The 26,865-nt window shown below is 45.7% G+C and overlaps 1 protein-coding gene across 5 annotated transcripts in view; it reads right to left on the bottom strand.

The window, feature by feature from the left end:
• The window catches only part of IGSF9B (immunoglobulin superfamily member 9B), a 75,610-nt gene that overhangs the window by 12,839 nt on the left and 35,906 nt on the right, over positions 1 to 26,865 (bottom strand). The window contains exons 8-21 of one of the 5 annotated variants that reach the window (XM_056794649.1): positions 24,580 to 24,722; positions 24,102 to 24,242; positions 23,900 to 24,016; positions 23,407 to 23,557; positions 22,199 to 22,322; positions 18,700 to 18,875; positions 17,332 to 17,558; positions 16,540 to 16,624; positions 14,102 to 14,263; positions 13,351 to 13,396; positions 10,673 to 12,322; positions 9,849 to 10,163; positions 8,893 to 8,938; positions 777 to 898 (exon numbers count right to left, since the gene is read on the bottom strand). In XM_056794649.1, coding sequence (XP_056650627.1) covers positions 8,893 to 8,938; positions 9,849 to 10,163; positions 10,673 to 12,322; positions 13,351 to 13,396; positions 14,102 to 14,263; positions 16,540 to 16,624; positions 17,332 to 17,558; positions 18,700 to 18,875; positions 22,199 to 22,322; positions 23,407 to 23,557; positions 23,900 to 24,016; positions 24,102 to 24,242; positions 24,580 to 24,722 — 3,383 coding nt within the window. In that variant the 3' untranslated portion in view covers positions 777 to 898. Of the gene's footprint in view, positions 1 to 776; positions 899 to 8,892; positions 8,939 to 9,848; positions 10,164 to 10,672; positions 12,323 to 13,350; positions 13,397 to 14,101; positions 14,264 to 16,539; positions 16,625 to 17,331; positions 17,559 to 18,699; positions 18,876 to 22,198; positions 22,323 to 23,406; positions 23,558 to 23,899; positions 24,017 to 24,101; positions 24,243 to 24,579; positions 24,723 to 26,865 lie in introns of those variants that run through there. The other 4 variants (XM_056794650.1, XM_007495154.3, XM_001374149.5 and 1 more) reach the window with 4 other exon arrangements.

The raw sequence follows: 26,865 nt of genomic DNA on the forward strand, positions 1-26,865 counted from the left end.
GGTGACTCTGAGCAAGTCACTTGACCCTGTTTGCCTCAATTTCCTCATTTGTAAAATGAGCTAGAGAAGGAAATGACAAACTACCCCAGTCTCTTTGCCTAGAAAACTCCAAATGGGGTCACAAAGAGTCAAAAACAACAATGAATGACAATGGCAATGACAAATAGTAGATATAGCATTGGACTTGGATTCAGGAAGACCTGAGTTAAAATTCTACCATAAATATTTACTCTGCCTGTGTGACTCTAGACAAATCACTTCACTTCTGCCTGCCTCAGTTTCCTCACTTGTAAAACTGAGATAATAATAGCATCTATTTCATGGGGTTGATATGAAGAAAAAATGAAATAATTATGTAAAAATGTTTTGCAAACCTGAAAGCATTATATAAATGTTGCATTATTGTCCTCCCTATCATCACCACTATTATGACTAATGCCTATATTATAACATACCTGAAAAGTGGTCATGTAACTTTTGCTTAAAGATCTCTAAGGAGAAGGCAACCACTTCTGAGGCAGTCCATTCCTTTTTAGACAGGAGTGTTTCTGGACATTGAGCCTCAATGTGCCTTTTTTTTTTTACAACTTCTACCCACTGCAACACTCCTTGTGCTACCCTCTGGAGCCAAATAGAACAAGTCTAATCCCTTTTCCACAGGACAGTCTTTCAAAAACTTGAACACAGCTCTCCTGAGCCCTTTAACCTTCTCTTCTCCAGGCTAGACACTCACAGATGCAGAAACTAAAAGAATGGGATTCTTCCCAATAACTCACCGGATCGCTTTTTGGATTTCGAGGAGCCCTTGGTTGACTTTTTGGGCTTTTTTATCCGTTGGTATTTCAGAGCTTCAAGCCTCTCAGGTGCAGCAGAATTCCCGGATGCAGATGGATGTGTTCTGGAAAGAAGGAAAGGCAGATAAATGCAGGTCAGCATGACTTACTTTTCCTTCAGGAAGAGTGAGTCTCTCAAGGAGGGAAGTTGATTGGCTGTCCCATCTGGAAGCAGAGATCAGTTCTGGAGAGGCTGGGGTCTCCTTGCTGTCTCCTGGACTCCTGTCTTTCACTAAAAAGACCTCCCCACTAGTACATCCATTCATACTTCCTCCCTCCCCTCTTGTGCTCGAGGAAGGTAGAAAATTCTGTTGCAAGCGCCAGCTATTCCTGAGTCCCAACTCCAGCAAGTTCCTGTAGAAGGAAACCAATCTGTGGGAGAATCAGAAAGTCCTGAAAAGTAGAAATCATGACTTTAGCATAATGAGAGCCCCTTCAGCACTTGCCCATAAGCTGTGAGGAATGAAGGATAAGAGAGGGAAGCAGCTCCAGTATCTGAAATTCCTGGAATACCTGACAGAAAAGTTCTCTAAAAGAAAAGGGAAGAGGCGCAGTGAAGCAGATGGCAGGTAACCCCAGCCCTGATGACTGGCATGCAGCATTGTGCTCCTCCTTCCCCCAGCCTCCAGAGAAGGGCAGCCCCAGCGCTAAGGGAGAGATGTCACAGCCAAAAGAAGCCACAGGCTCCCAAGACCCCATCCCAGCAGGTTGCTTCTTCTCCGTCTGACTGCAGGACACAGAGGTGGGCAGCCAGAGGTAGAAATCATCTATCAGATGCCAACATCTTTCTGTAAGGGGATCCCCTTAACCCTTTGCTGACCATAGCTAGATGTCCACATTAAAGGGAAAAAGTGGGAGTAGAGTATATGAACCAGAGGTCTCTGGAAGTCTGGAACATGGCTGAGGGAGCTGGGTGAGGGGAAAGGGACCCGCAATAACAACAATCAACAGTAACTAACATATATAAGGCTAACAATACAAACTACAGTAACTCATACATATAAGATCTAACAAGACAACAATAACACAGGTAGGGACTAACAATACAACAATAAACTACAGTAATCCACACATATAAGGGCTAACAAGACAATAATAATTCACATAGATGGGGGCTAACAATACAAAGACATACAGCAAACCACTCGCTTAACATTGCACTTGAAGATTTTGCAAAGCTCTATTCCTCACCACAACCCTCTGAGCTAGGGAGCTACCAGATTATTAATCCCATCTAATAAAGAGGAAACTGAGGCTTTGAGAAAGTGACTTGCCCAGGGCCACACATCTAGTAACCACCTGGAACAGAATTTAAACCCATGTCTCCTGACTTCAAGACCAGCATTCTCTTTATTACATAATTCCATTTTTAATCAAAGGGCCCCCAATTCATTCCACCCCTTGCCATTGGTAGATATCTATTAAGCTCCACTGTGTGAAATCACCTGCCTTCCTGGGAACCTAGGCAAATAAATCCCTTGGCATCTCCTATCAGTGTCCATACCCAGTGAATACCCAATAAATAATGGTTACAGATAAGTCAGGGCATATGGTGGGAGAATAAGGAATCTAATTGGAGCCTATGTAATTTAAGGTATGGAGAGTGGAGAGGAGGGTCTGTTAAAGCATGTTTAGCCTACCCAGAGACTGAAAAAAAAAACTACTGCTAGTTCATTTAGGAGGAAATTAACCTGAGAAATTGAAGGAAACAGGTCCAAGAGTGGGGAAAGGCAGTTTTCTGCTGACAGTAATGGGCTAGAGAAAAATCCATGGGTCCAAAGAAGCATAGAGATGGAAGCGTCCTTAGAGGTCATCTAGTCCAGCAAAGTCTGGGGTGTGTTATATCGTGTGTGCCTACTATATCTCCCCAAAACAATTTTTCTACAGATGAAATCTGGTTAAAATGAACATCAAAAGTAGTCTAAAAAGGAAAAGTCTGACACAAAATCATAACAGACAGCTAAATGAATGTATTAAACTGGAGAAGAACAATTCTACCTGCTCTGCTTAGAAGGAAGTCGCAAAGTTCCCTTAGGAACTGATTGAATTTAATCTAATAAAGCATTTATGAAATACTTGAGATGTGTAAGGTCTTAGCTAGGGGAAAGGATATATTAACTATAACCAAAACAGTCCCTCTACCTGAAATGAACTGACATTTCACTTGTGTTTATGACTTTGCTCTTTTTTTTAAGAACCAGCTAACATAGATTTGGAGCTGGAAGGGAACTTCAAGGCTACCTAGTCTAGCTCCCTCATTTTACAAATGAGGAAACTGAGGCCTAGAGATGTTAAGTGACTCATCCAAGGAAGCAGGGACTTGAACCCTGACCATCTGATGCCAAATCCATCATTCTTTCCCCTGCACTAAAACATCTTTCTTGATGTTACTTCTCTGAGTCATGGCACAGTCATCAAGAAGAGAATGGATTCACAGTGGGCAAGAATTCAGACGTAGAAGATACTTTGAACAGCATCCAGCCTCATTTTTACAGATAAGAAAACTGAAATCTAAATCATGGAAATATACTTGCTAGCCTAACATAGCACTGTAGGTTTATGACATAACCAGGCCTAGAACTGATTTCCTTCTGCTTGATCCCAGACTTTATGCCCCATGCCCTGCCCTGAGGTCAGCCCCAATATCTAAGCCAATAGGCCCCGTTATTCTATTAGAAGGGGGTAACTTTGCTTTGAGTATAGACTTTTACCCCCAAATATTCAACATTCTAATGGACATAGCCTCCCCTTTCATCAACCTTTGGCTGGGAGGAAGAGAGATGAATTTGTGATATCCCACAAAAATGAACTGACATCCAGCAATTGGTTGGCACAGTGGATAAGGTATTGGGTCTGGAATCTGGGAGACCTAAGTTCAAATCTGGCCTCAGATACTTTTTAGCTGTGTGACCCTGGGTCCACTTAATTGCTATCTGCCTTAGTTTCTTCATCTGTAAGATGGAGATAATAATAATAGGATTTATTCTTCTAAGGTTGTTAGGAGGATCAAATGAGATAATATATGTGAAGTGATTAGCATAATGCCCAGCACATAGTAGACACTATATAAATATTAACTATTTTTCCATAACCTTGGCTATTCACCCTACCAAGATCCCAATTCTTTCTTAGTTTTGGCAGCCTGCTAATACAGCTGTAAGTGAAAAGGGAATCATAACATTTTAGAATAGGCAAGAGGGATGGAAATAAGTTGGAACCTAAATACAGGCTAAATGTACACTATCAATCCCACATTACCACCACTGCTGAAGGAGAAGGATTAGAAATCCCTTTTCTTCCCACCAGTAATATTTCCCAATCCTGAAAAGCTTGATCAGAAACAGTCTTCTAATTAAAAAATCACATGACCTGATAAGGCAATAACAAGCAAATGGGATAGTTCTGTTTATCATATTCTCCATGGCTAATTGAAAGTGACCCACACAGGCATCATGGAAACAAAGAGTCTCATCCACAGTTACTATAGATTTTCCCAATGGGTACATTTCCATAGAGACAAAAAAAGATCAACCATTGACTCTTCAATTCAACAAACATTCACTATTTTTTAGATTAAAATGGATCTCTCTTCAAACTATTTCCCATATTAAATTCAAACGTTGATCCTCCTTAGAGGAAAGAGTTCACAAATGTCACTACAGAAAAACCTGACCTTAGTTCCTTCATATTGTGTTTGACCATCACCCATCATAGTCACAGACTCCTGTCATCAGAGCAGGCAGAGGATATGGAAAAAACTGGCTCATGTTATATCTAAAGACAAATACTTCTGAGTGGTAAGAGTAAACTAAGGGATAAGCCCATTCTCAGTTGTAAGACAATCAAACTTGAACTGTTCCAAGATGCCTGCCTTTTACATAGTTCCTCTTTTGGTCCTGGGCTCAAACACCAAAATATATCAGGACAGGATTGGACCCACTAACATTCTTATTGTAGGAGAAAAAACAAGCATGGAGAGCTTAGACGGGGGAGAGAGGTAAAAGAGTTTACTCACAGTAATGACAAATTGTACAGAAAAGACAAAGGAAACATGTTCCAGTTGAAATCAACTGCCCTACAGAGGTATCCACCTAAAGCATTCAAAGTTCTTTAGAAATCAGTAAGCAAGGGGCAGCTAGTTGGCTCAGTGGATAGAGGACCAGGCCTGGGGATGGATGGTCCTGGGTTCAAATCTGACCTCAGTTACTTCCAAGCTATTTAACCCTGGGCAAGTCACTTAATTCCAATTGCCTAGCCCTTGTTGCTCTTTTGTCTTAGAACTGATATTTAATTATTGATTCTAAGATAGATGGTTACCATCTTTTTCAAGGTTTTTTAAAAAGAAAGAATGAAATCAGTAAGCAAAGTAAATCTTTACCTTAAAATTCTTTTCTAGCTACCCAACTCAGAGCTACCTAAGAATCTAGAAAAATTTAAACCAGAAACATTGAATTGAAAATTACACTCAACAAGAATTTATTAACTTCTATTCCATGCCAGGTACTGTGCTAGCTATGGCTATCCAGAGAAACAAATGAGCTTATGGACTTACAAGTGGAGAAGTTTCCAATTGCTGACATGTCTCAGAGACAAGCATTTTAAGGAACATTGGGTGAATAATATTCTACTCTAGGGCCAAAACTATCTGAGATGTGACTCCAACAAATGAGTCAAATTGGGATGAATTCCAAATCTGCTCACTTCAAAGAGAAGCATGTCCTATTTCTTCCAGTTTCAGGTAGCCTGAGGTCTCCATGATATCTGGGAGATTGTAAGCAGTTTTTCTTTTCATACAGCAAAAGGTAGTCCTGACACACAGAAGAAGGTTCCTAAATCTTGAATTTTCCCTGCTCTTCCAAGAGATCTAGTTCATGGACTTCTAAAACCCACTGAGACTAGAGAGCTCTTTGAAATCAGATCTACAAACAGACTCAGTCCCTCTGAAAAAGACTCAGTCCCCATTGAAAACTTTTGTCTCACTCTTCCTACAGTTTCAAAGAAGTTCATGTTTTCAGCTGTACTCTCTTTAAAGCTCTCCTAAAGCTGAGATGGGTTTTAAAACCTAGGGAAGCAAAGCTGAATTCAACTTAGGCAAATGAAAACTTTTTCAATGATTCAATACCAACAACTCAATATGGCACAAACTATCTTTTTAGGTCTCCTCCAGCACCAAAGCAACAAGACAAACTGTGGAACACTGATACACAATACTGACTCTTCTTCATGGTTCCCAAACAACTTAGAAGCTAACCTTACTGCCTGGTTTTATAGGTGGGGAAATTAAGACAGTGAAAATGAAAAAAAAAAAGGAAGCCAGGAGGTTGAGTGTATAGCCCCTTATATTAGCACAAAGTGATATTCATCTGTGTATGTGTGATAGGAACAGAGAATATCAATCCCTGATCCCAGAATGAAGGAATTGGCTATAGGATCCAGAAAAACAAGACTTCTTGATCTCAAAATAAAAGACTTAGATGAAGGATTTGGAAGCTGATGGCTTCTGGTTTCTTTCCAAATGAGAGCTCAAACTAAAATGATCCTGAAGGATAAAATGACATTTGTAACTGGCCCCACATCCAGTCCTGGGAACCAGGATAGATCACACTGGGATGATATAGGATAAAAGGCTTACCCAGGACAAGTCTTTTGTGGGACTTACTGAGCAATGTAAGGGACCCCAGTTGGTAGAGAAAGAACTCAGATCCCTGCTCCCCAACCCCACTTCTAGGATATGGCAACACCATCATCATAATGAATTGATTTAGGGATTAGGAAAAGAGAGGCTGAGGTTTGGGAGAGAAAATAACACTGGTCAGCTGAGAAAACAACACAAGCTTCTACAAGTTTGTAAAAATGACCAATCCATACAATGCAACATTCAGTTCCCCATTTAGAGACAGGAGTTGAAAAAAGAGAGGAGAGGTAAAAGAGGAAAGAGCAAAGATGGAAAAAACAACTGCAAGATTGGGAAGGAAGAAGAAAGAGGAAGACTGAGAATGAGCATAGACAAGAGGTGTTATAATTCCTTTAAGCAAGATCAAGTGGAAACACATGCAGCAAGAAGACAGCTTTAAAGGGGAACGAACCTAGAGTCTCACAAATGACCCCAACAGTTACCATACTCCAGGGGAGTCTCAGCAAGCACCCCACAGGATCATAAGGTGTTTAGCTCAGGAAGATGGTAAGGAGGTCATCCTAGGCTAGTCAATCCTGGGTGAAGAAGAGAGACAGGGAGGAGAGGAAGCTTTGGCATGCTCACAAACTCCATTTTCTAAGTCTGTCATTACAATGAGATGGCATCTCTGCTGTATCAGATCAGTATGGTCTGAAGATGGCATGAGTGGAATTAGTGGGGAAAGTTAGGAAATGGGGCTGTGGAGAGGCAGTCAAGTTTCTTGTATCATTTGGAATAATAGCAGAGCTGAACCACCCTTGGGAGACTGTAGTGAAAGCTGAGCTGGTTCCCAGAGGCTCCCAAATCCCAAGGGATGCTCTGGAAGAAAACTAAGGAGTCACTGGGGAGAAGGGGGAGTGGATGACAGTTCAATCACTAACTCAAAAGCTCTGGTACACAAGGCTGGCAGAAGGCCCCTGGGGCAGGTGAGCTCATAAAGCATTCCACTAGATCTCTATTACCCTCCCCTAGTGTTAATGACTGCAATATAATACCCAGTCTGTCCCTGCGCTCTTGGCCACTGACAATTTTATGGACTCAAATCATAAAGCAATATCAAGGCAGTCCACTTTATGAGAGAAAACTCTTTATACTAAAAAGAATTTATCAGCCCTAAGTCCTTTCTGCTTAGAAATAATCACTCACCCTTACTGTGGGCAGAGGGGAAATCTGGGCTTCTCTTCACCTGGACCAATAGGTCTAGCACTCTGAGCACAGGGGATGGTCTCTAACTTCTACATAAGGTTGGAGAGGAAGGAGACCTAGACCAGAAGAGGTTTCTTCTGTGGCTAGTAGAAAGGGGAACTCTCTGGCATCTCCAAGTCCCTTCAAGGGATCTAAGTCATGAGGCATGTATTTGGAGAAGTAAGCCCAGGTCATGAGCAGATGGAAAGCCACTGCTAATCCCCAGAGCAAAGAAAGACCAAAATCGGGCAGTCCCACAACCTGCCCCTAACAAAATTCTCTCCAATTCGTCCTATCTTATAGAGCATCCAAAAGGGCCCCTCCACAGAACTCTAGGCTGAGGGACTAACCTGTGGCTATCTGCCCCTACAAACATACCTCCCTGATAAGGAGAAGGGCACATAGAATGTGTCTGAGAGTAGGCTGGGATAGGAAAGGAATATAAAGAAGGAAGAAGAAACTGCTGTCAGCCAGGTATCCCTACAAGCATCTCTCCCTTTCCTATCATTGGTGGAAAAGAGCTGAGGCAGCTCTAAGCCCAGAGAGGCCAAATTAAAAGAGATGTACCAATGGCATTTCAGCAAGGAGCCAGAACAGGGAGAGGTTTCCAGGGAAGAACCAAGTCTTCCAGGAGCCATGCCTAATGGTTCTTTGGAAAACTAGGTGAACCTAGGGGCCTGAGTGGCCCCAGAGGTCTTCCAAGGATGGAGAGATGCCAAGCAGATCCCCTGCAGTCTGGACCTGAATGGGACAAACAGGCTCCCAAAGGACCACTTTTATGTGCTGTAGGCAGTTTAGGTAGGGTCTGGGGAAGGTGGTACCTAGAGTGAGGGAATCTCTCCCGGAGGCTTTGGGAGGGGGCTTGACACATAGAGAGTGGGAAGCTCAGAAGAAACGCTGAGATAGCCCTAGAGTTCCTTCCACCTAGCAGGCTTGTTTAGGCAGTTCTGAGTGGAGAACCCAGAAGCCAAGGGGAGGTGGAGTGGGGGGTGGGGGCAGGGAGGGAGGCAGAAGGAGTCAAAGTTACCTCCCAAAGATGGGGGTAACCAGAGGGGATCTGGTTAGGCGGTTCCCCTCTAATTCCCCTCTAAAGGAAGCGATGGCCCTGGCAAAGCCCCATCAGTCAGTCTGTCCATCCTCCCACTCGCTCCCCCCAGCCCCCGCCCCGGCCCCAGCCGGGTGGCCGCGGAGCTCCCTTACCTATTGAGCTGAGGAGAGGCTTGTCTCGACAACACTGCCCAGATAGCTGAGATCAATCAGAAACAAAGCAGTTATCAACACCAGCAGCGCAGCGGGGGGGGACCACCCCACATGCCCAGAGGGAAGGGTAGGAGGAGCACGGGGAGCCGAGAACCGAGAAGGCAGGCCAAAGACGGGAGTGGGGACAGGAGAGGAAGGGAGAGAGACAGAGAACCAAACAGGGAGAGATGGAACGAAGCGGATGAACAGGCTTGCACAAAGCACAGACGACAGCTTCGACGCACAGCATCTCCTGCGACCACCGGAGACAGGCGGGGTGGGGTTGCGCGTCTCTAGATAACAGGGGTCCCAAAGCCACAGGAAGTGTGTGGTCAGCCCGCTTACGGACTCTCCCCCGCCTCTCCCTGAACCCCCAACACTCCCTTCTTCTCCCACCAGCAGCAGCCAGGCACGGTGCTGAAGGTGGGAGGTAGGGCTTACGACTTCCAGGTACCAGAGGGTGGGAGTGAAACATGGAGCCCTAGGTAGGAGAGAGCTGGCCTCCCCTCCTCAGTCACCTTTCTATCTTTCCTACCAACATCCCAGCCTCCTCGGGGCGGGGCGGGGCCGGGCGGGGCGGGGTGGGGCGGGGCAGGGCAGGGCACTCGCCGCGACTCCCCTCCGATGGGCGACTACTTCAAGAAAAGAGACCAAAGTACCGAACGGGAAAGAGAGAGGAGAGAGAAAAAAAGAGAAAGGGAGAAAGAGTTGGGAGAGGGATTAAGAAAGACACTACAGAGACTCCGCAGGCTTTTCTGAATAAGGCAGACCAGCCCAAAGAAGATGGGAAGAGTGGGAGAGAGAGACAGAGAGGAGGGGAGAGGAAGGGAAGAGGAGAAGAAAGGAGAGCCAGGGAAGGAATAGGCAAAAGAGGAAGAAGATGGACACAGACAGGTGTCTGGGGGTGACTCTGGTACCTGGAATACCAGCCGCTAGAGTATAGGGTGTGCTCTTTCTGCCAGGCCGATCGTGGGAGCTTGTTTGTCTGTCTGTCTGTCTGCAGCTTCCTGCGAGGCGCGCGGGTGGGGGTGGGGTGTGTGGCTCCTGGCATGCCGTTCACAGGGCCTGAGTGTTTCCTCCCAGCCCCCAAGCCTGATGGCCGCAGCATCCCTTTCGGAGAGGCCGTAGGGACAGGGACTGGAGACCGGTGCGCGCTAGGGCTGCTAAGGGGCAGGAGGTTGGGGACAGGAGGTCCCTGCCCTGGTGATCCAGGAAAGTCACGCTCCGGGGTCCTGCTTCGCAAGGGAGGAAGGGCCAGGAAGAAAAGGAATGTGGAGACACTCTGGGCTTCCTCTGGACCCACCCCCACCCCCAATGCCAGGTCAGGACCACGTGGGGAGGGGAAGAGCCCTGGACTCGAAGAGAAAGTGACTGCCCACCCACCCCCACACAGAGGTCTTTCACGGTAATGTAACCAGTGCGAATTCCATGCCTTTCTCTACCCCAACTACTCCCACCATCACTCCCAGTAACCTTAAATGCCTCCTAAAGCTCTGGTGGGATAGGTGGATAAAGGAGGCCCCTCATGCCGCTGGCAGGGCACCCGGACGGATGATGACCCCTCTCGCTGCCAATGGCCACACCCTGGCAATGCCAACCAGAAATCGTCTCCCAAAGGGATGCTGCAGCGTGTCCAAACGAGCCCTGTCATTTGGGTTGATGAGAGGAGTGGAAGGGCAAGGAATGGGGGGAAGGAAGTAGACCAGGTGAGGAGGGGGAGGGACCAGCAGAGCAAACTCACCCTGAAGTGGATAAGGTTGTTGGTGGGGGCTCTGGTCTGAGCAGTTCCTCCCCCATCCTCCTAGGGGAGGGTGTCTGTCCGAACACATCCAGGCTGTCCGAAGGCCCGGCAGGGCCCTGGGGTGGGGAGGGATAGCCAGTGGCCAGGGTGGTGAAGCCCATGGCCGGCCGATAACTGGGGCTATCTCCCCGACTGCTCTGGGAAGGGGAACCCGTGGATGGTGTGGACTTGCGGGAGAAGCTGACTGCGGCGGGTGGCTGGAGGGTTATCTCCGACATCTCTGCCTGCTGCAAGAGGCCAGGGCGGGGCCGTGCCCGGGCTGCGAGCTCGGGTGAGCCGGTGCGGGAGCTTAGGGGGCTTTGGGTCAGAGGCGAGAGCCGCGAGGGCTGTAGCACCACTTGATGTAAACTGGGCTCGGCTCGCCTGCCCTGCCGGGGGCTGGGCCTGGGCCGAGGCTGGGGCTCATACCACCGGGTGTCCAGGCCGAATGTGCTTGGGCCGCCATGACCCGAGGGCTCAGCCGGCTCGGGGTAAGGCAACACCGGTATGCCCATACCTTGGCTGGTATGTCTGAGCTGCCCTTGGCTCACCAGAGGTTGCATAGGTTTGTCCTGCCACTTGGTGGCGGTGGGCACTGGGACTGGACCTCTGCCGGGTGACTTGCCTGCCCAACTCTTTGGTGCCTCCAAAGACAGAATGCCCGGGTAGGCTGCGGGCACCTGAAGGGAGGTCGGGGGCAGGCCCCGGGGGAGGCAGGCCTTTGGCTGCAGGCTCTCTGCCACATCGCAGGGGTGCAGCTGGTGGGGGAACATCATGGCCGGGGACTCCAGCCCACCGAAGGGAAACTCGGGCCGGCCCCAGGGCTCTGGGGAGCGGCCTCCCGTGGGTGTCTGAGTCAGGGGCAGCGTGCTGTTGGAGTTGTTCTCGCCATTCTCCTCGGGGATGGTGGGGTGACCGAAAGGTCCCTCAGTGTGCAGGGGTGGGGATGACATGACAGAGCTCAGGGGGCTGCCCACTTCAGGCATGTAGAAAGGTGGGGGCTCCACTTCCCCGGGGCTGCTGCTGCTGAGGTAACCGTAGTACTGGCCATGGTGGAAGGGCCGGGGGCCTGGGGGCCGGGCCTGGCCTGTAGCCTGGAGTCGACCTTCCAGACCACTGGGACCCTCCAGCCCCCGCGGCTGGAACCGAGGACTGTATGCTGGTGGTGGCAGGTAGGACTCTTGGCTGGACGACAGAGGGGTCAGCTGAGACTTGAGGGCAGCCACGGAGGTGGGCACTAGTGGGTCATCATTTTCCTCATCTGACTGACGGAACTCGGGGTACATGTCGGTCTCCTCTGCAAAGGGAAAGCCTTCAATGCGCCGGCTCTTGAGCGAGGGCTCCATCTCAGAGGGATCCATCACAAACCGTCCATCAGGGCCCCGGCTGATGAGCTCAATGGGGGTGGTGGCCTCAGCCTCAGCCTCAGCTTTGGCTACGCTGTACTTTTTGCTGCTGATGGCCCGCTTGGTCTTCTTGTACAGGGACAGTTCCTTCTCACGGCTGGGACTCAGCATCCTCTTGGCTGCTGGCTGACCCTGGTCATCGGAGGATTCCGAAGGGGCTCGAAGTGTCCGGATACTCTCGGGGCTCACTTTTCCAGAGGATAAACTGGACAAAGAGGCAAAGGAGACAATGAGGGGAAAAGGAAGTCGAGTAGGGCTTCCTCAGCCCATGCTTGACCATTTATTCTTCCAGGCTAATCTAGCCCCACCCAACACAAAAGCGCCTAAGAAAGGGACACTGAAAGAGAAAGGAAGATGTACCATAACCATCTCCCCTTTTTGCATAAGAATTAGCTTTTTAATTATTTTTAAAGTATAAACCTATCCCCACATGGGCAGTTCCCAGTAAAGAAATGTCCTCTGCCAATTCAGATTACAAAGGTAAGTGACTCGCCCAATCACACAGTCAGTGTGCATTAGAGACAACACAGGAACCCAGGTCTTCCTAACTCTGAGGCTGGCTAGCTCTCTATCTACCATATCGGGATGCTTTTCAATGTTTAGATTAATAACTGCACATTTCTAACTATAGGCTGGTTTCTGCCCCAGGACTTCTGGTCTATTCCCTTCCCCTCTAGATAAATACATATATACACACTGTTAACTGATATATGTTTGGGAAATGCAAACTCATTTTAATACCAGTCCGAGTCAAGCATATAAGCAAAGCATTAAATGGAGGTGGGGGTGGGGGGAGGTTTACATTAATGCATGCGTTCCATGGCCAAAGAGAAATGGCTTTTAGATTATGGGCTAATTTAGATTATCCACATCACTGCTTCCTTCCATTAGTATAGATAGCTTAGTGTTAACTATATTCACTTATTCAACAAGCATTTATGCTAAATTTCTACTGTGTACCAGGTACTGGGTGACTGGAAACTACGACAAGAATCATGTTGATAAATTAAGGCAACAGCTCAGGAACTGTTTGTGATACTAGTGAATTAGGGTCAGTGGGGCCAGACAGATGAGCCCAGATGTTTAAATGTCGGGAAAAAGATATCTGAAGTGGTTCCCAAATCTCACTACAGTGCTTCCCATGCCCTAAGAGAAAGGGCAAGAAGGAATATATTATTTTCTCACTGGTCCCCTCCACCCCAGGCCGTTTTCATACTTCATGGAGATACTCACGGAGACTCCAGGCTCTTCCGGCAATGAGTGATGGAGAGAGGGGGATCTGGAAGGAAATGGAGAGAGCACACAGATATGCACGAGACAGAAGCCTCAGGAAGGGAAAGCAGATAGCTCTTTTTGTCATCACTGGCACCTCTCCTGTGACTTCCAGATCTTAGTACCCATCTGAGAGAGGCCAGAAAATTGAATTAGGCCTCTTTTCAGGTTATCTGACTCTCCTTCCACAAGAAGACCTCACTCCACCATCTCTAGCTTAACCTTCACCATTGGCATGTTCCCCATTGGCTCTTCTTATCTGCTTCCTTATCCTCAACATTTCAAATTACCTGATATTTCACTATCAAGCCTTCCCTCTTTAGTAGGCTCTCTTTCCAAAGAGGGCAGTCCCAAGGCCATTTAAGTCACCATACCTTGTCCTCCTGATCTGGGGTATTTCCATATGAAAGCAAAGAAGGCCAAATCTACCCAAACAGTGCTGAAGTTTCCTTATGGAATATCTTTTCTATGTTATAACTAGGTAAACTTCATTAGCACTTAGCCCATTGCCTAGCACATACTAGGCACTTCATAAAGGTTTATTGATTGATTGATTGTTGAATGACTTCCAGATGCCTCATTTTGTACTAACCCCAGATTGTTCAGGCCTCCCTGTTACAGAGACCACACTGAAGGGTCAACTTCCCTAGGGGATATAGTGGAGGGGAGTCCCATGGAAGTGCTAGGCCTAGGAGGCCAAAAGATCACTCACCTTTCTTGCGTTTGAGCTTTCGTTTACGCTGTTTGTTGACAAAGCAGGCAGCCAACGTGCTGAAAAGGATGGCTGCTGCCAAGAAGCAGATTGTTGCCACAATGCCAGCCAAAACTGGGCGGGCCAGCCCATCATCTGTCAGGTCAGGTTGTGGGAAGATGTCTGCCAGGAATGAAAGAAACACATGAGTCTCAAACCTTCTATACCTTCCTGAACCAGAGTTAATTAATCTTCCTACATCTATGGGAAAACAACAGTTGGGCTAAGAGTTAAGATTTGTCTAACACCACTTCCTGCCACTAAATTGAATCATTTGTTTGTTATCCTCCAAACAAACCTCATTTTGTTCTCATCATTTTATGCATCAGAAATGTTCTCCATATCTATTTATTGATACCATCTATCCTTCAAGGCCCAGGGCAAATAATATTTGCTGCATGAAGCATTTCCTGATGCTTCTACCTGAAAATGATTTCTTGCTCACCTGCTCTCAAAACATTTAATGGAATCTGAGTTGGAAGAATCCTCAGGCGTCATCTTATTTGCTCCCTGTACAGGAATAGCCTCTAAAATTCCCTAAGTAGGATGGGAATCTCACTATTTTCTGGAGTAACATACAGTGCTTTTGAACAGTTCCACCCACTAGAAAATCTTTCCCTCAATGGAGCAGTCATCTGCCTCTCTGCCACATATCTATCCATTTTTCCTAGTTCAGCATTTTGAGAAGCTAAGCCTTCTGTGGTAGAATTTTTAACTAGTTTATTTATCACTTTCTAATTTGTGTTGTGATAACTTGCATTAATTATACTCTTTTATTTACTTATTGTTTTATCAATTCGACTAGACAGTATGCTCCTTTAGAATAGTCTTATCTTAAAAGACAATTTCCCCCAGACCTCATCTAAAAGGCTAAAGATATTAGGAATATGGTTTTTTTGTTTGTTTTTGTTCATCTTTAGGGCTTTGGAGGCTGTGGGGCAGGGAGATACTCTGGGAGCAAGAGGAAAACATGATTTCATAAGGGGGAAAATCCTTTAACTCACAAAAGAAAAAAAAAGGATAAGGGCTATGAAATAAATAGGCTAGACTGCCTCAGAGAAGTCAGGATAATTAGATTACAATCTTATGTTTCAAAACATTCTCCTTCTAATCATTGTGAAAAATTTTCAGCCACAATAGACTTTGCATTTACTCAGCCAGCCATATAAATCACTCTGACTTCTGAGGCCCAGATACTGTAAGAAATCATGGCAACCTCAAAAGAAATCATATAAACGAGGGCAAGGGATGAGAAGTTTTAATTTTAAGGTCCTTTCCATCTCTAATATTCCATGATTCTTTGAGTATGCAAGAATTTTAAGAAAGGAGAAAAACAGGTCTTAGTCAGGATGGTATTCTTATAGACTATGAAGGAGCAGTAGGGCCAATGTCCTGTGAGCCATATCTAAGCTTACTCAGTACAGAGCAGTTTTTTAGACCAACCAAAGGACAGAAGCCACCAGACCTCAAGTCATCTATTCCAGCCTTGGCATCATGCCCACTCCCCACTGCTCCATCTCCCTAGGCCTCCTCTCCCTGGGGCTGAGCCAAGAAGGAGGTATGCTATGTTCTGACGGCTAAGGCTGGAGGCTTAATTAGACAATTCTAATATATGAGACAGAGCTTGTACTCCATCCCAGCCCATGCAGAAGTGTTTGCACTGCCTAGGCTCCTGCCCCTTCAGCCCAAGGTAATGATGTTTCCGTTTGGTTACCTAGAAGGTCTTCTCTCTCCATTTTAGAGCACAATGATTATTTTGCTTAAGGGAGAGAAAGAGTGAGGAGGAGGTAATGCCTATGTTTCAGGATCCATGGCTACAGAGAAAGGTGTAAAAATAGGCCAGAGGCAAACAACAGACATAAATAAAAACCTAAAGAATTGAGATTATTTAGTCTGAAGAAAACTGGGGTAATGAAAGAAGAAAAGAACAATGACTATAACCACTTCCTTGCAAAGCAGGCATAATTATCTTTTAAAAGAAGGCATATGTGGCATTCAATAAATACTTGTTGAGTTATGGAAAGAATTTTCCCCCCATCATTAGAGATTTAAAAGGGAAAGAGACTTAAACTGAAACAAGCAAGACTTAGTTTAAATGCCAATTAACATTACTAAATTCGGTAATGGGGGAAGTGTTTGAAATCCTTTCTGTGGATGACATGAAGAATAGGTCAGACACCATTCTGTTTAGGTTGGGTTAAGATATAATCCTGAATGGAAACTAAATGGATTGAAATGGCCTAGGGGATTTAATAGCCTCTGTGGTTTCATTTCAGGCTCTTCATCACTCTCCCACCCAGCCTCTCTCACTGTATTAGCTGCTGATGACCCCTCAGTCGGCTTGGGTGCCTGGGTCTCTGTGTGTTTGTGTAGGGAAAGACACTCCCCTCTCAACCTACCTGTACTGGAGACGCCGGCAATGTTGCTGGGCTCACTGATCAAATCCTGCATGACAGCCAGAACTCGGAACTCGTACCAAGTGTCCTAGAGCGCCCCCCACAAAGGACAATACCTTGTCAGCTGGTTGGCCACCACTAACCCTGTCTGACCCCTCACAGAACAAGGGGGTTGGGATTAACAGGGTCAGAGAGAAGAGAAGGGGAGTAACGGTATCCAAAGGGGGTAACTATCCAAACAACAAAGATCTTACTTTTTTCAGCTAGACAGAAGCAAAATTTTAAAGGGCCAGAAGGTTTGATTCAAGAGCTCTTTCTGCCCTTCACCTTGTTACATGAACGTGATCATGCCAAAAGCAAACTCAGTAAGCTAAAGGAGATACAAAGTGCTTCTCCCAACTGCCTTTGCAATTTATCCTAGGTCAGGCTCACAACAAGATGGTTAGATTCCATGGTTTAGGATTGCCCAAATATGTAACAGTTTGGGAATACTATATTCCAGATTAATAGGTGTTGGCCTCTCTAGCAGACCCTAAACTAACTTCCTTCAAGACAACCTCCAATGAAAGTTGATTGCTCTGAACTTTGGTCCCCACTTCTTTAGTTCAAGATTTAGGGAACTGCCCAGAGAGAATAAAGATAACTCTGTAATCTTGAAACTAAAGCTTCCAAATTGGGTCAAACAAAGCTACCAATGGATCTGAGAAAGGACATGTCGTCTCCACCAGAATCTGGACAAAGAGGAGGTCCTGGTTATGTTAGCATCCCCATTGTCAAGCCTTGAACCAACCTCACCTGTGACAAATCCTTAGCAAAAAAGTCTCCATCAGTTCCCAGGATTGCATCATCTAGAATTTCCCAGCGCTCTCCAATGCGGAACTCCATGATGTAGTGGTCAATGGGAAAGCTGTGGTTGGCGGGTGGGAGCCAAGACAGGAGTACGCCCTGCTGGGTCCGATTGGCTGTGAGGCACCTTGGTGGGGTAACCAGCACCAGGGGTTCTGGAGTTGTGATAGGGAATGCTGCAATAGGATGGAGAGAAGGGCAAGGGAAAAGGTCGTAGGGACTGAGAGACTGGCACCCTCTCACCTTCATTCTTGGAACCTTTCAACATTTATATCCCAGAGGGGTCATAGTGCCAAAGCAAACTCTAAGATCCCTAATGTACCTAAACATTAAAGTTCCCCAAATTCCATCAATCAGTTTTGGGAAAACAGGGGGACTTCAAAGCAAATATTTCCCTTAAGCAAAGGAAGAATCCTTACAGGATCACCTCTGTATCTTAAGAGTCCTAAAACTTAAGATATATCCCACTGTCGAACTGCTCTGGAGAATCTATTTGAAGAAAAAAATTTACAAGGAAGGAAAATGTAGCCAGCATTTGTGATAAAAGACAGGGAAAATGTTAGTCCTAATAAACAATTTTTTGGTCCTCTCTTAGAGAGACAAAACAGTCTTAACATTCTCTTGTGGGCCTCATGGGTTCAGACCCTTCTTAGTACAGATGGAGGAAAAGAGAACCAAACCTTCAGGCAAGTAAAGATAGACAGGTATTCTATCCCCTTAGCTTCTACCCTCTCCACTGGTAGAATAATGAAGTCCTCTGGGGGTAAAGACATCTCTTAGACTGAGCTGAACCACCTGCCCCACTCTAAGCAGAAGAGAATATGATTCCTCCCAACTCTTCATTGGCTTCCAGGGGACAGAAAGAAGATTTCCACCAATTCTAAGCATGAATGAGCAAGAAGGCAGCATCTGGCCCTGCCTGGAAAGATGTCATCATTCAGGCTGATATATTTCCAGCTGATTCAAAAAATTCAAAAAAGTTTCCCTCTACTATCAGCCACTCAACAAAAAACCCCCATGCCCCCAAAATAGGACCAGAGGAGTTGCATCATGTTGGGACAGGAGGAAGGACAAAAAGGCAATCTTGGACCTATGACCTAAGAGGAAGGAACTTTGATTCCTTCTCCACTCCTTTCCTTCCTATCTAATATGAGATTCTCTAGGAGTTTGTTTCCAAGAAGCCATACACCTTTGCATCACAAAGTGGTTTTATGGACCACAGGCCACTTGGTACAATGCAAAGCCTAAAGGATAGTATAAAGACCATGTACCTCAGGCCCTTTTGTCCTTTTCCCCAATCCCCCAGAAACTACTCACCTAAAGTGTTCACAGTGACCACCTCACTGAAGGAGCTAGTGCCCAACTTGTTTTGTGCCAGGACACTGAACTGGTATGCTGTCTCAGGTTCCAAAGTATCCACCAGTAGCCAGCTTGGTCCAGGTGGTACTGGCAGTGACAGCCAGTCATGAGGCCCAAACTGAGCCCGCTTCATCCTGGTCAAAGAGAAAGGAAGAAAATATAGGGAGGGAATAAAGGGCAAGGCTGATTACACTGGAACGTAAGGTTCGTTGGAGAGTTCTTGAGCAAGTGGCAGTGGGTGAACCTGCATTACCTAGGCACAAAAAGAGGCAATGACCAGGGTGGGATGATTTGGTTAGTGAAAGCTAGGCCAGTCCTCTTGATGTCTGACCACAAGGCAGTTCTCAGGGGTGAAGGCCATTGATGGTCTATCTTCCCATGAAATATATTTCAAAGAGCAATTAAGATGACAAATCACTGATCAAAGGCCCAGAAACTGGAAGTGGGATGGAAAGGAGGATACACAATTCCATCCTGAGGATAACTTCATAAAAATGATGATGGCCCATGATGGGTGTGACTAAGAGTAAACAACACCCATTTTCTCAGGCTCTGCCTCTGGGAGAAGGGGTGTGGACTACATGGTACAGGGAAAGCATCTAGGTGGAGGAAAAAACAATAGGGGTGAGGAGAAGTTATTGAACAATGGTAGGGTTCAGCAGGGAGTCCAGAGGTCCTACTTCCTTTCACCTTTACAGTCTGAGCAATCTATGCATTAATTTAAAAAAAAACATTTATTTCAATGCAATTGGTTTCCTTTCTAATTCTATGAAGTTTTCATGGTTTTTCATATAAAATATTATTCTTCAATGGGATCTGTAGACTTTACCAGACTGCCAAAGGGATCCAAGTCACAGAAAAAGTTAAGAGTTCCTGTAGTAGTATTTCCAAGCAAGATTCCCATCTAAAGATGACTATTCAGCAATCTACCGCACCCCACCTCTATTTCAAGCATTCTCCCTCAGTGCGGACTAGAATTGTATAAGGCACTGATTCTTAGAAAAAGCATACATTGCATGCAAAGTGCTGAAGCTGAGGAGGTGATGGGGTAGGAGTAGGAGGATTAGCCTTCCATCCTGCCCCTTGGGACTTGATCTTCCTTCTTTATTCTCTCTCCCCTGCTTCCAATTTGTCTAAAAGTGCAGTGTGGTTGCATCACCACTAAGAGGAGACATTGTCCAGCTCAACTAAAGTTGAGTTTTGCTTGTAAATTGGGCTGTAAAAAGGCAACTGCATCAGTGTGCCCCTCTGGGCCCAAGGGACCACAAACTACTCTCTGACTGGGTGGGCTAGTAAATGTTCAAACCAAGGCACAGGCAACCAGGGTGATGAAAAAAGAGGAGGGAAGAGGGAAAAGAAGAAGGGAATGGGAAAAAGGAGAGGAGCACTCTACCTCCCATTCACCTAGGACCCCCAAAGCAAGTAATAATGGCAGAAAGTATAGTGGAGCAGAGTTATAAGCAGCAAGAGGACCTCCACGGAATTTCTAGGGTCTATTCCCATCACCCTGTACCTTCATTACTATGTACAGAAGCCAGGCCAACTAACTTCTTCCCTAGACCCACACATCTTTAATGATTCTGTGGCCTTGCAGGTGTTGCTAAGCAGTTCCCAGAAGACTCAGTCTTTGCTGCTTCCTCCTTTCTAAGAATATTAACCAAAGGACAATTTATCCTCTCCAACAAGTCATTACCTCAAAGGGTTATTGTGAGGATGAACTTAATAATTTTTTTGCTTTGCAAACTCCAAAGAACAATATAAATAACATTACAATCACCATCATCATTATTTCAAGGGACCAAAATTTCAAGGCAACAAAAATAAGTTCTGGCCTCAACTTTCCATCTATTTCCAATTTCTTCAACTCCTTTTCTTCAGCCAGGCCTTGGAAGGAACAAAGAAGCAAAGAACCCCCCCAAACTCCTGCTCTTTCAAGCTGAGCATAGCCCAAACATTATTGGGAGGAGACAAGCTAGGGACAAAAAGATGTAAGGAACAAAGAAATGGGTTTGTTTTTATCAACAGATCCTACCCTCACTTCCTCCCTTCCCTGAAACCTCCTAGGGCCCTCTTAACCAGCCAGAGTTATAGGTTAGCAAGTGAGGTTCAGCAGGATGGAGGCCTTCACTGGGCTCACCAGATGTCAATATTTACCTTCCATTGTAATATAACAGGTTTCATAAGCTCCTAAAGGTTGGTAGAGGTAGTAGTCTCCTGGTAACTATTCTCCCTATTCCTATTTCCTGCTTCAGCTTTTAAAAAAGTACAAATAGGAACCATTGAAAAAGAATGAAATTCGGTACCCCCAAATCTTGAACCCAGGTAGAACAAAAACTCAAATCAGAAGGAGAGAAATAAAAGCAAACAGTGGCCATTAACCTGTCGGTGACACATTAGTCATTTAAGATGACCCACTGTAGAAGCAGAGGAAATGGAGAGCCAGGCAACCTTGCAAATGAATAGAAATAGTCTGGGGAATTTCCATCAAGTCATATTAACAATTGTATCTGCTTTTACTGCAAAGCATCAAAGGACCTTTCCTTGTCCTGCACAGACTCCCCTCCCCTGGCTTCTGCCTATGTTCAGGTCAGGCATGGAAAAAGAGCCATTGGCAATCTCCACTAAGATGAGACGTGTCCAAGCAGAAGAAAGCAGGGAAGCATTGCCCTTCCTGTTCAAGGACACCATCCATGCAGGTGGCTGCGGCTCTGTGCTCAGGATGGGCGAGAGAGGGAGGAGTATGGAAAGGAGGTATTCAATGAAGAAGAAAAATGTCCAATGCTATTGATGTTTTCTCTCCTTTCCTTCCTGCTCCCAGCCCATTCATGTCTCTGGGCTCCATATCTATCTGCCCACTCACCTCCTAACTAGGATATCCATATCCTTGCATCTGGCTAAGTTCAGTAAAGAGGCAAAAAACAAAAGTATGAAATACTGAGGACCCAAGAAGAAAATGAGCCATCTGGGGCCAAGAAAGTGACAATCACCTCTCCTATAGCTATTCACGAAAGGGAAGAATAGGAATCAGACTCTGGGGCTTGGACTTGGTCATCTCCCCAAAAGTCTTAAGCATCTTTGATAGTAACAATTACTACCCATCCACCCCCACTCAGTAGGGCAGAGGAGCCTGAAAGGAAAGAGAACCAAGAGGGGACAATAGGGGATAAAATGAGCCAGGGAGTTAGCAGCAAAGATAATCTGGGCAATCCACACTAAAGCATAAATGAGTCATTCTTCCAAAACCCTTAAACCCCAAAGAGTAAAAGGTCAAAAATGCCCTTAGCATCTGTCTCAGCCCCCAGGATTATCCCACTCCCTTAAACCACTCTCCTAACTACCTTGGGGGTCTATCAGGCCAAGGATCCCCTCCCCCCTTTATTGCTATTCACTATCTACCCCAGGGTAATGATTGAAGTCAGGAGGGAAAAGCAGAGCAAAGCATGCGGGGGTGACTCACAGAGGGCCGTACCAAACTGAGAATGTCTGATCATAGCCGCCATCATAGCCTGGTTCCCAGGACACATTGGCAGTCGTCATGGAGACAAGGACCCGGACGCTGCTGGGGGCATGAGGGCTGGTGCCTGAGGACAGAATGGGAAAGAAAACCCATTGCTGAAAAGATTTGGAACAAAATGGACTAGTTCTAGAAATAGAGAAGCTCCCTCAAAGACCCCCAAAAGGTTGTAGATTATAGTAACTAGCATGGAATACAGTTTCCTGCCCACTGTGACCATACCCATTAGCCTAAGATAGGAATAGGAAAACAGGGTCCCCAAGAGTAAAGGACCATCCATTACCAATAGGAGGTACTACGGAGACTAGAGAGGGGATATCACAAGATGGCGCAGAACAAAACCCAAAGCCCTCAGATGGACTCCCCATGATCCCCTAGAGATAATAAAGGAAGCCTCCCCTTAAAACAGAGCAGTCACCAAGGCCAGAAGGCAATTACATTTCACCCCCACCGGTGACCTGTAAAGAAAATGTCACTCTTCTGGGAGGGCCTCCAATGTGGGCTGAATAGGCATACTGTCATGAAATAAGCCATCTCCTCCTCTAAACTAGCAAACCCCACAAAGAGACAGAGCAACAGTGACACTGGAACCTCAAAAGTGGCTACCCTCTACCCTCTGCTCCTTTTCCTGATTCCTTCATCCAGCTCTGCCCTATTCCCTCCAGCCTGTCTTCTCCTCTTTTCCAACCTACATCTCTGGCCAGCCCCTTCAAACTTTAGCTAAGTATCATTTCCTCCAGTTCCCTCTTAGACTAATCCCAGTTATTCCAATCACTTCCATTTCCCTTTCAATACTTATATATGTGGCCTTAAAGAATATGTATAAATGCCTACATAAATTTGTTTTCTGTGCCTTATGGCCTTTTACTGAGTTTATATTCTCTCTCCCACTGAAATGTAAGCTCTGATCCTTCCTCCTTCAGCAGAATCCAACAGAATGCACAGGGGGCTCTCCGCACAAGAGATGGCCTTGATCTAGATTGCAGGGCCCCCAGAAGGCAGAGATCACATCTAGGTAATTTGCTCTGTAGAGCACCCAGAAAATAGAGAATGAAGAATGTAAATGATAAAACTACTCTTTGGCTGGTTTCTACTTTCTGGTCTACCTCTGGCCCACCCCACTGTCCCAGTGCCAAGTTCCCCAGACATACCAATGACTGTGAGGTGTGTACTGGCAGTGATGCTGGTGACCACATTGGTGGCAATGCACTCCCACTCTCCATGGTCCTCCTTGCTCAGGGCACGGAATTGAAGACTCCCACTGGGCAGGGCATTGTGCTTGCTTCTGCTGGGTTTCCCTACCTTGGGCAAACAAGGGGGCAAGGAGAAGGGCAAAGGAAAGAGGAGGAATAGGAAAGGTGGAAAGAAGCCACCAACATCTCAGGAGCCCGTGAAGGGGCACAATGGCTAGAAAGGAGAGACTCCTAAAAACCCTTCTCATCATCCCCACTCCCCAGAAGAGCCCCAAGACCCAAGACATGCCAGGACCTCTGCCTCTTGCTTCCTGTCCACTCCAACTAAGAATATATGTAACTAAAAGTTGTCAGTTTTATAGATCACAAGCCAAGATATTGAGCTTCCTGTAAGTCCAAGTTGACATTCACCCAAATATGGTTCCCTGTAGACCCTCGCTACTGAAGGTACCTTTCTCCAAGTGATGACGGGGAAGGGATCTCCTGCCGCAGCACAGGGGATGAGTAACTCTCTGCCAGCCTCCTGCCTATATTCCCAGCCTGGTAGCACCGTGAAGTAAGGGGGATCCTTGGGAAAAGAGTACATATATCCATGAGCATGCACCTATATGCAGACATGGCTTGCATACAGGGTGCCCTGCCTGGTGCCTCACCTTCAGGACAAGCCGTGCAGGGGCAGACTGGCCCATTGTCCCCAAAGTGTTGTAAGGCACACAGGTATAAGTGCCAAGAGCCTCTTCTGTAGCCTCTTCAATGCGAATAGAGCCATCTTCCATCAGGGTCCAACCCAGGTTCTAGCAGAGAATAAACAAGGGGATCAGTGGAGAACCACATGAGGCTCATTTAAGCCCCAAAGTCTGTCAAGGTTCTCATCCATGGCCCAAGGGCAGAAGATGATCAGAGTCAAACTGCATCTGCTGTTTTCAGACTACTATTGTAGGATCTATAAGGGGGGACAGAAATAGAAAACGGAATCCATGCCCTGGAAGAGATCAATATGGTCTGCCTGCCCTCATCCATAGAAAGCAGAGGCCTTTGGGTATTATCTAATGGGAACACAGAGACCCAGAGATCTAAGCCAAGCATAATATGGAGGTTTATGGATCCCTTCCCACACTGGCTTCCTGTTACCTTCTCAATCTGCAGGGGACGACCATCTTTATTCCATTTGACCAGAGTGGCAGGTGGCTCAGCATCTACGGGGCAGCGGATATAGCCATGTATTCCCACTGGCACATATATAACTGGTGGCATATTGAGGACACGGGCTGGGTCTGCATAGAGAGGCAGGCAGGAAAAGAAGAGAAACAATAAGGGTAGGAAGACAAAGAATTAAAAATCATGATGGATTTCTTGTTTCTTCTTCTCTTCCCACCTCTCTTACAGCCAGGGTTCCCTAGAGATAACCTGGTCCAGAAAGAAGCACTGATCTCCCACGAGGACACTCCTCTGGTTTTCAGATTCATGCAGCTTGTCATACTCTGATTATGCCCTTCTCCATTCATGACCATAAATGTTATCCCACTTCACATATCCTCCCCTGCGCCAAAAGAGTGAAACCCAGATGGAAACCCTCTATCTAATGACAAGCTACCAAGAAACAAAGGATTCATCTGTGCTTTCTCCTCTCCCTCCCCTCCTCAGCTCACTAACATCTTTGTGACTTGGTGTACCCATCCCACAGCAGATGCCCCCATAAAACAAGTTTTTTGGCTCTTCTATGGAAAGAAGTCTAAGAGAGATGGCATGAGATGACTGACATCCTTGGACACTGTGATACAAGGTACTGCCCTCTTAATGTGTCCCATAAGAAAAATTGGGGAGAACAAGTCTTCACTCTCAGGTAGACAGTGAAGATGAATGAGCTGGCATCTTCAATGTGCTCTGAGCCCTTCAGACAAGCAGCATTATTTAAAATACCAGGCCAAGTTATATATTTAGAAGTAGATTCCTACTTTTATATCATAGGTATTTTTTTTTCCTCTCCAAGGTTTTCAAAGGACTTATGAATGGGAAAGTACTCTGAACACTGCCATTTAGCAGATATAAAGATCCTTGTCTCGCCCACCCATAAATCTCAATCCCCTGGATTCTCTTTGAAAGCAAGAAGAGGAAAAAAGAACAAGCATGGAGTGGGGCCAGTAGAGAGATGGGGGAAGGAACCTATTTGCATTGAGCAATGCCTGAAGCTTAGAGGATGGGGACTTTACCTGGGATTTTTCAGAGAAATCACAGATACTTGGAGTTGGAAGGGATCATTAATCCAATCTGGCCCTGTACAAGAATACATTTTTTTACAGTAATATTCTTAAGAGGATCCCTAACAACTGGTAATGGTTGCCTTGGTTATCATCTAGAGGGCACCCAGGTAACAGACTCTGCTCCAAGAATCAGCTGTGACTGGAAGAAATTTTCTCTTGAATGAAGCACTCCCAATTACTCATTTCCTACTGAGTTGGGAGGTAGGAAGGACCAAAGGGTAGCTAAGTGGTGCAGTTGATAGTGGCCTGGACTTGAAATGAGGAAGACATATTCATGAGTTCAAATATGGCTTCTGACACTTACTAGCTGTGTGACCCTAGGCAAGGGGTAGTTTACCTCAGTTTTCTCATCTGTAAAATTAGCTGGAGAATGAAATGGCAGGATATTCTAGTATGTTTGCCAAGAAAATTCCAAATGGGTTTGAAAAGAGTTGAACATGACTGAACAACAATAAAAAGGTAGGACTCTAGGAGGGAAGAAGGAAGATCTTTAGGGATTAGGCTGCACCAACTTTATTTTTTTTTCCTTTAGAAGACTTCTGAGAATACCTACTATTTCAGAGAATGATAGGGCTCTGTGTTTTATGTACTCCTGGGTGCTATATACTCTAGTTCTTCAAATGTAGCTGGTGGCCCAGTAGATAGGAACACTAGACCTAGCATCAGGAAGGCTTGAGTTCAAATCCAGTACTGTGGAACTCTGAATGAGTCATTAAACTGCTATAGACCTAAATTTCCTCATCTATAACAATGTAGATAAAAATAGCATTTACCTCCCAGGGCTATAGTGTGAATAAAATGAGATAATATTTGTAAAGTACTTAGTAAACCTTAAAACGTTCTATAAAATGCTAATTATCATTACTAGTATATATGTAATATGTGTATTATATACATTATTATTATGTACATGGGCAGGTATGTGGCTCAGTCAATAGGATGTTGAACCTGGAACCAGGAAAACATCTTCTTGAGTTGAAATCTAGCCTCAGACATTTCCTACCTGTGTGACCTTGGGCAAGTCACTTAACCCAATTTGCCTCAGTTTCCTCATCTGTAAAATGAGCTGAAAAGGGAAATGATACGTCTTTGCCAAGAAAACCTCTATAGGGTCACAAAAAGTTGGACATGACTGAAACAACTGAACAACAACAGC

This window comes from Monodelphis domestica, chromosome 4 (genome assembly GCF_027887165.1).
Source record: "Monodelphis domestica isolate mMonDom1 chromosome 4, mMonDom1.pri, whole genome shotgun sequence".
NCBI lineage: Eukaryota > Metazoa > Chordata > Mammalia > Didelphimorphia > Didelphidae > Monodelphis > Monodelphis domestica.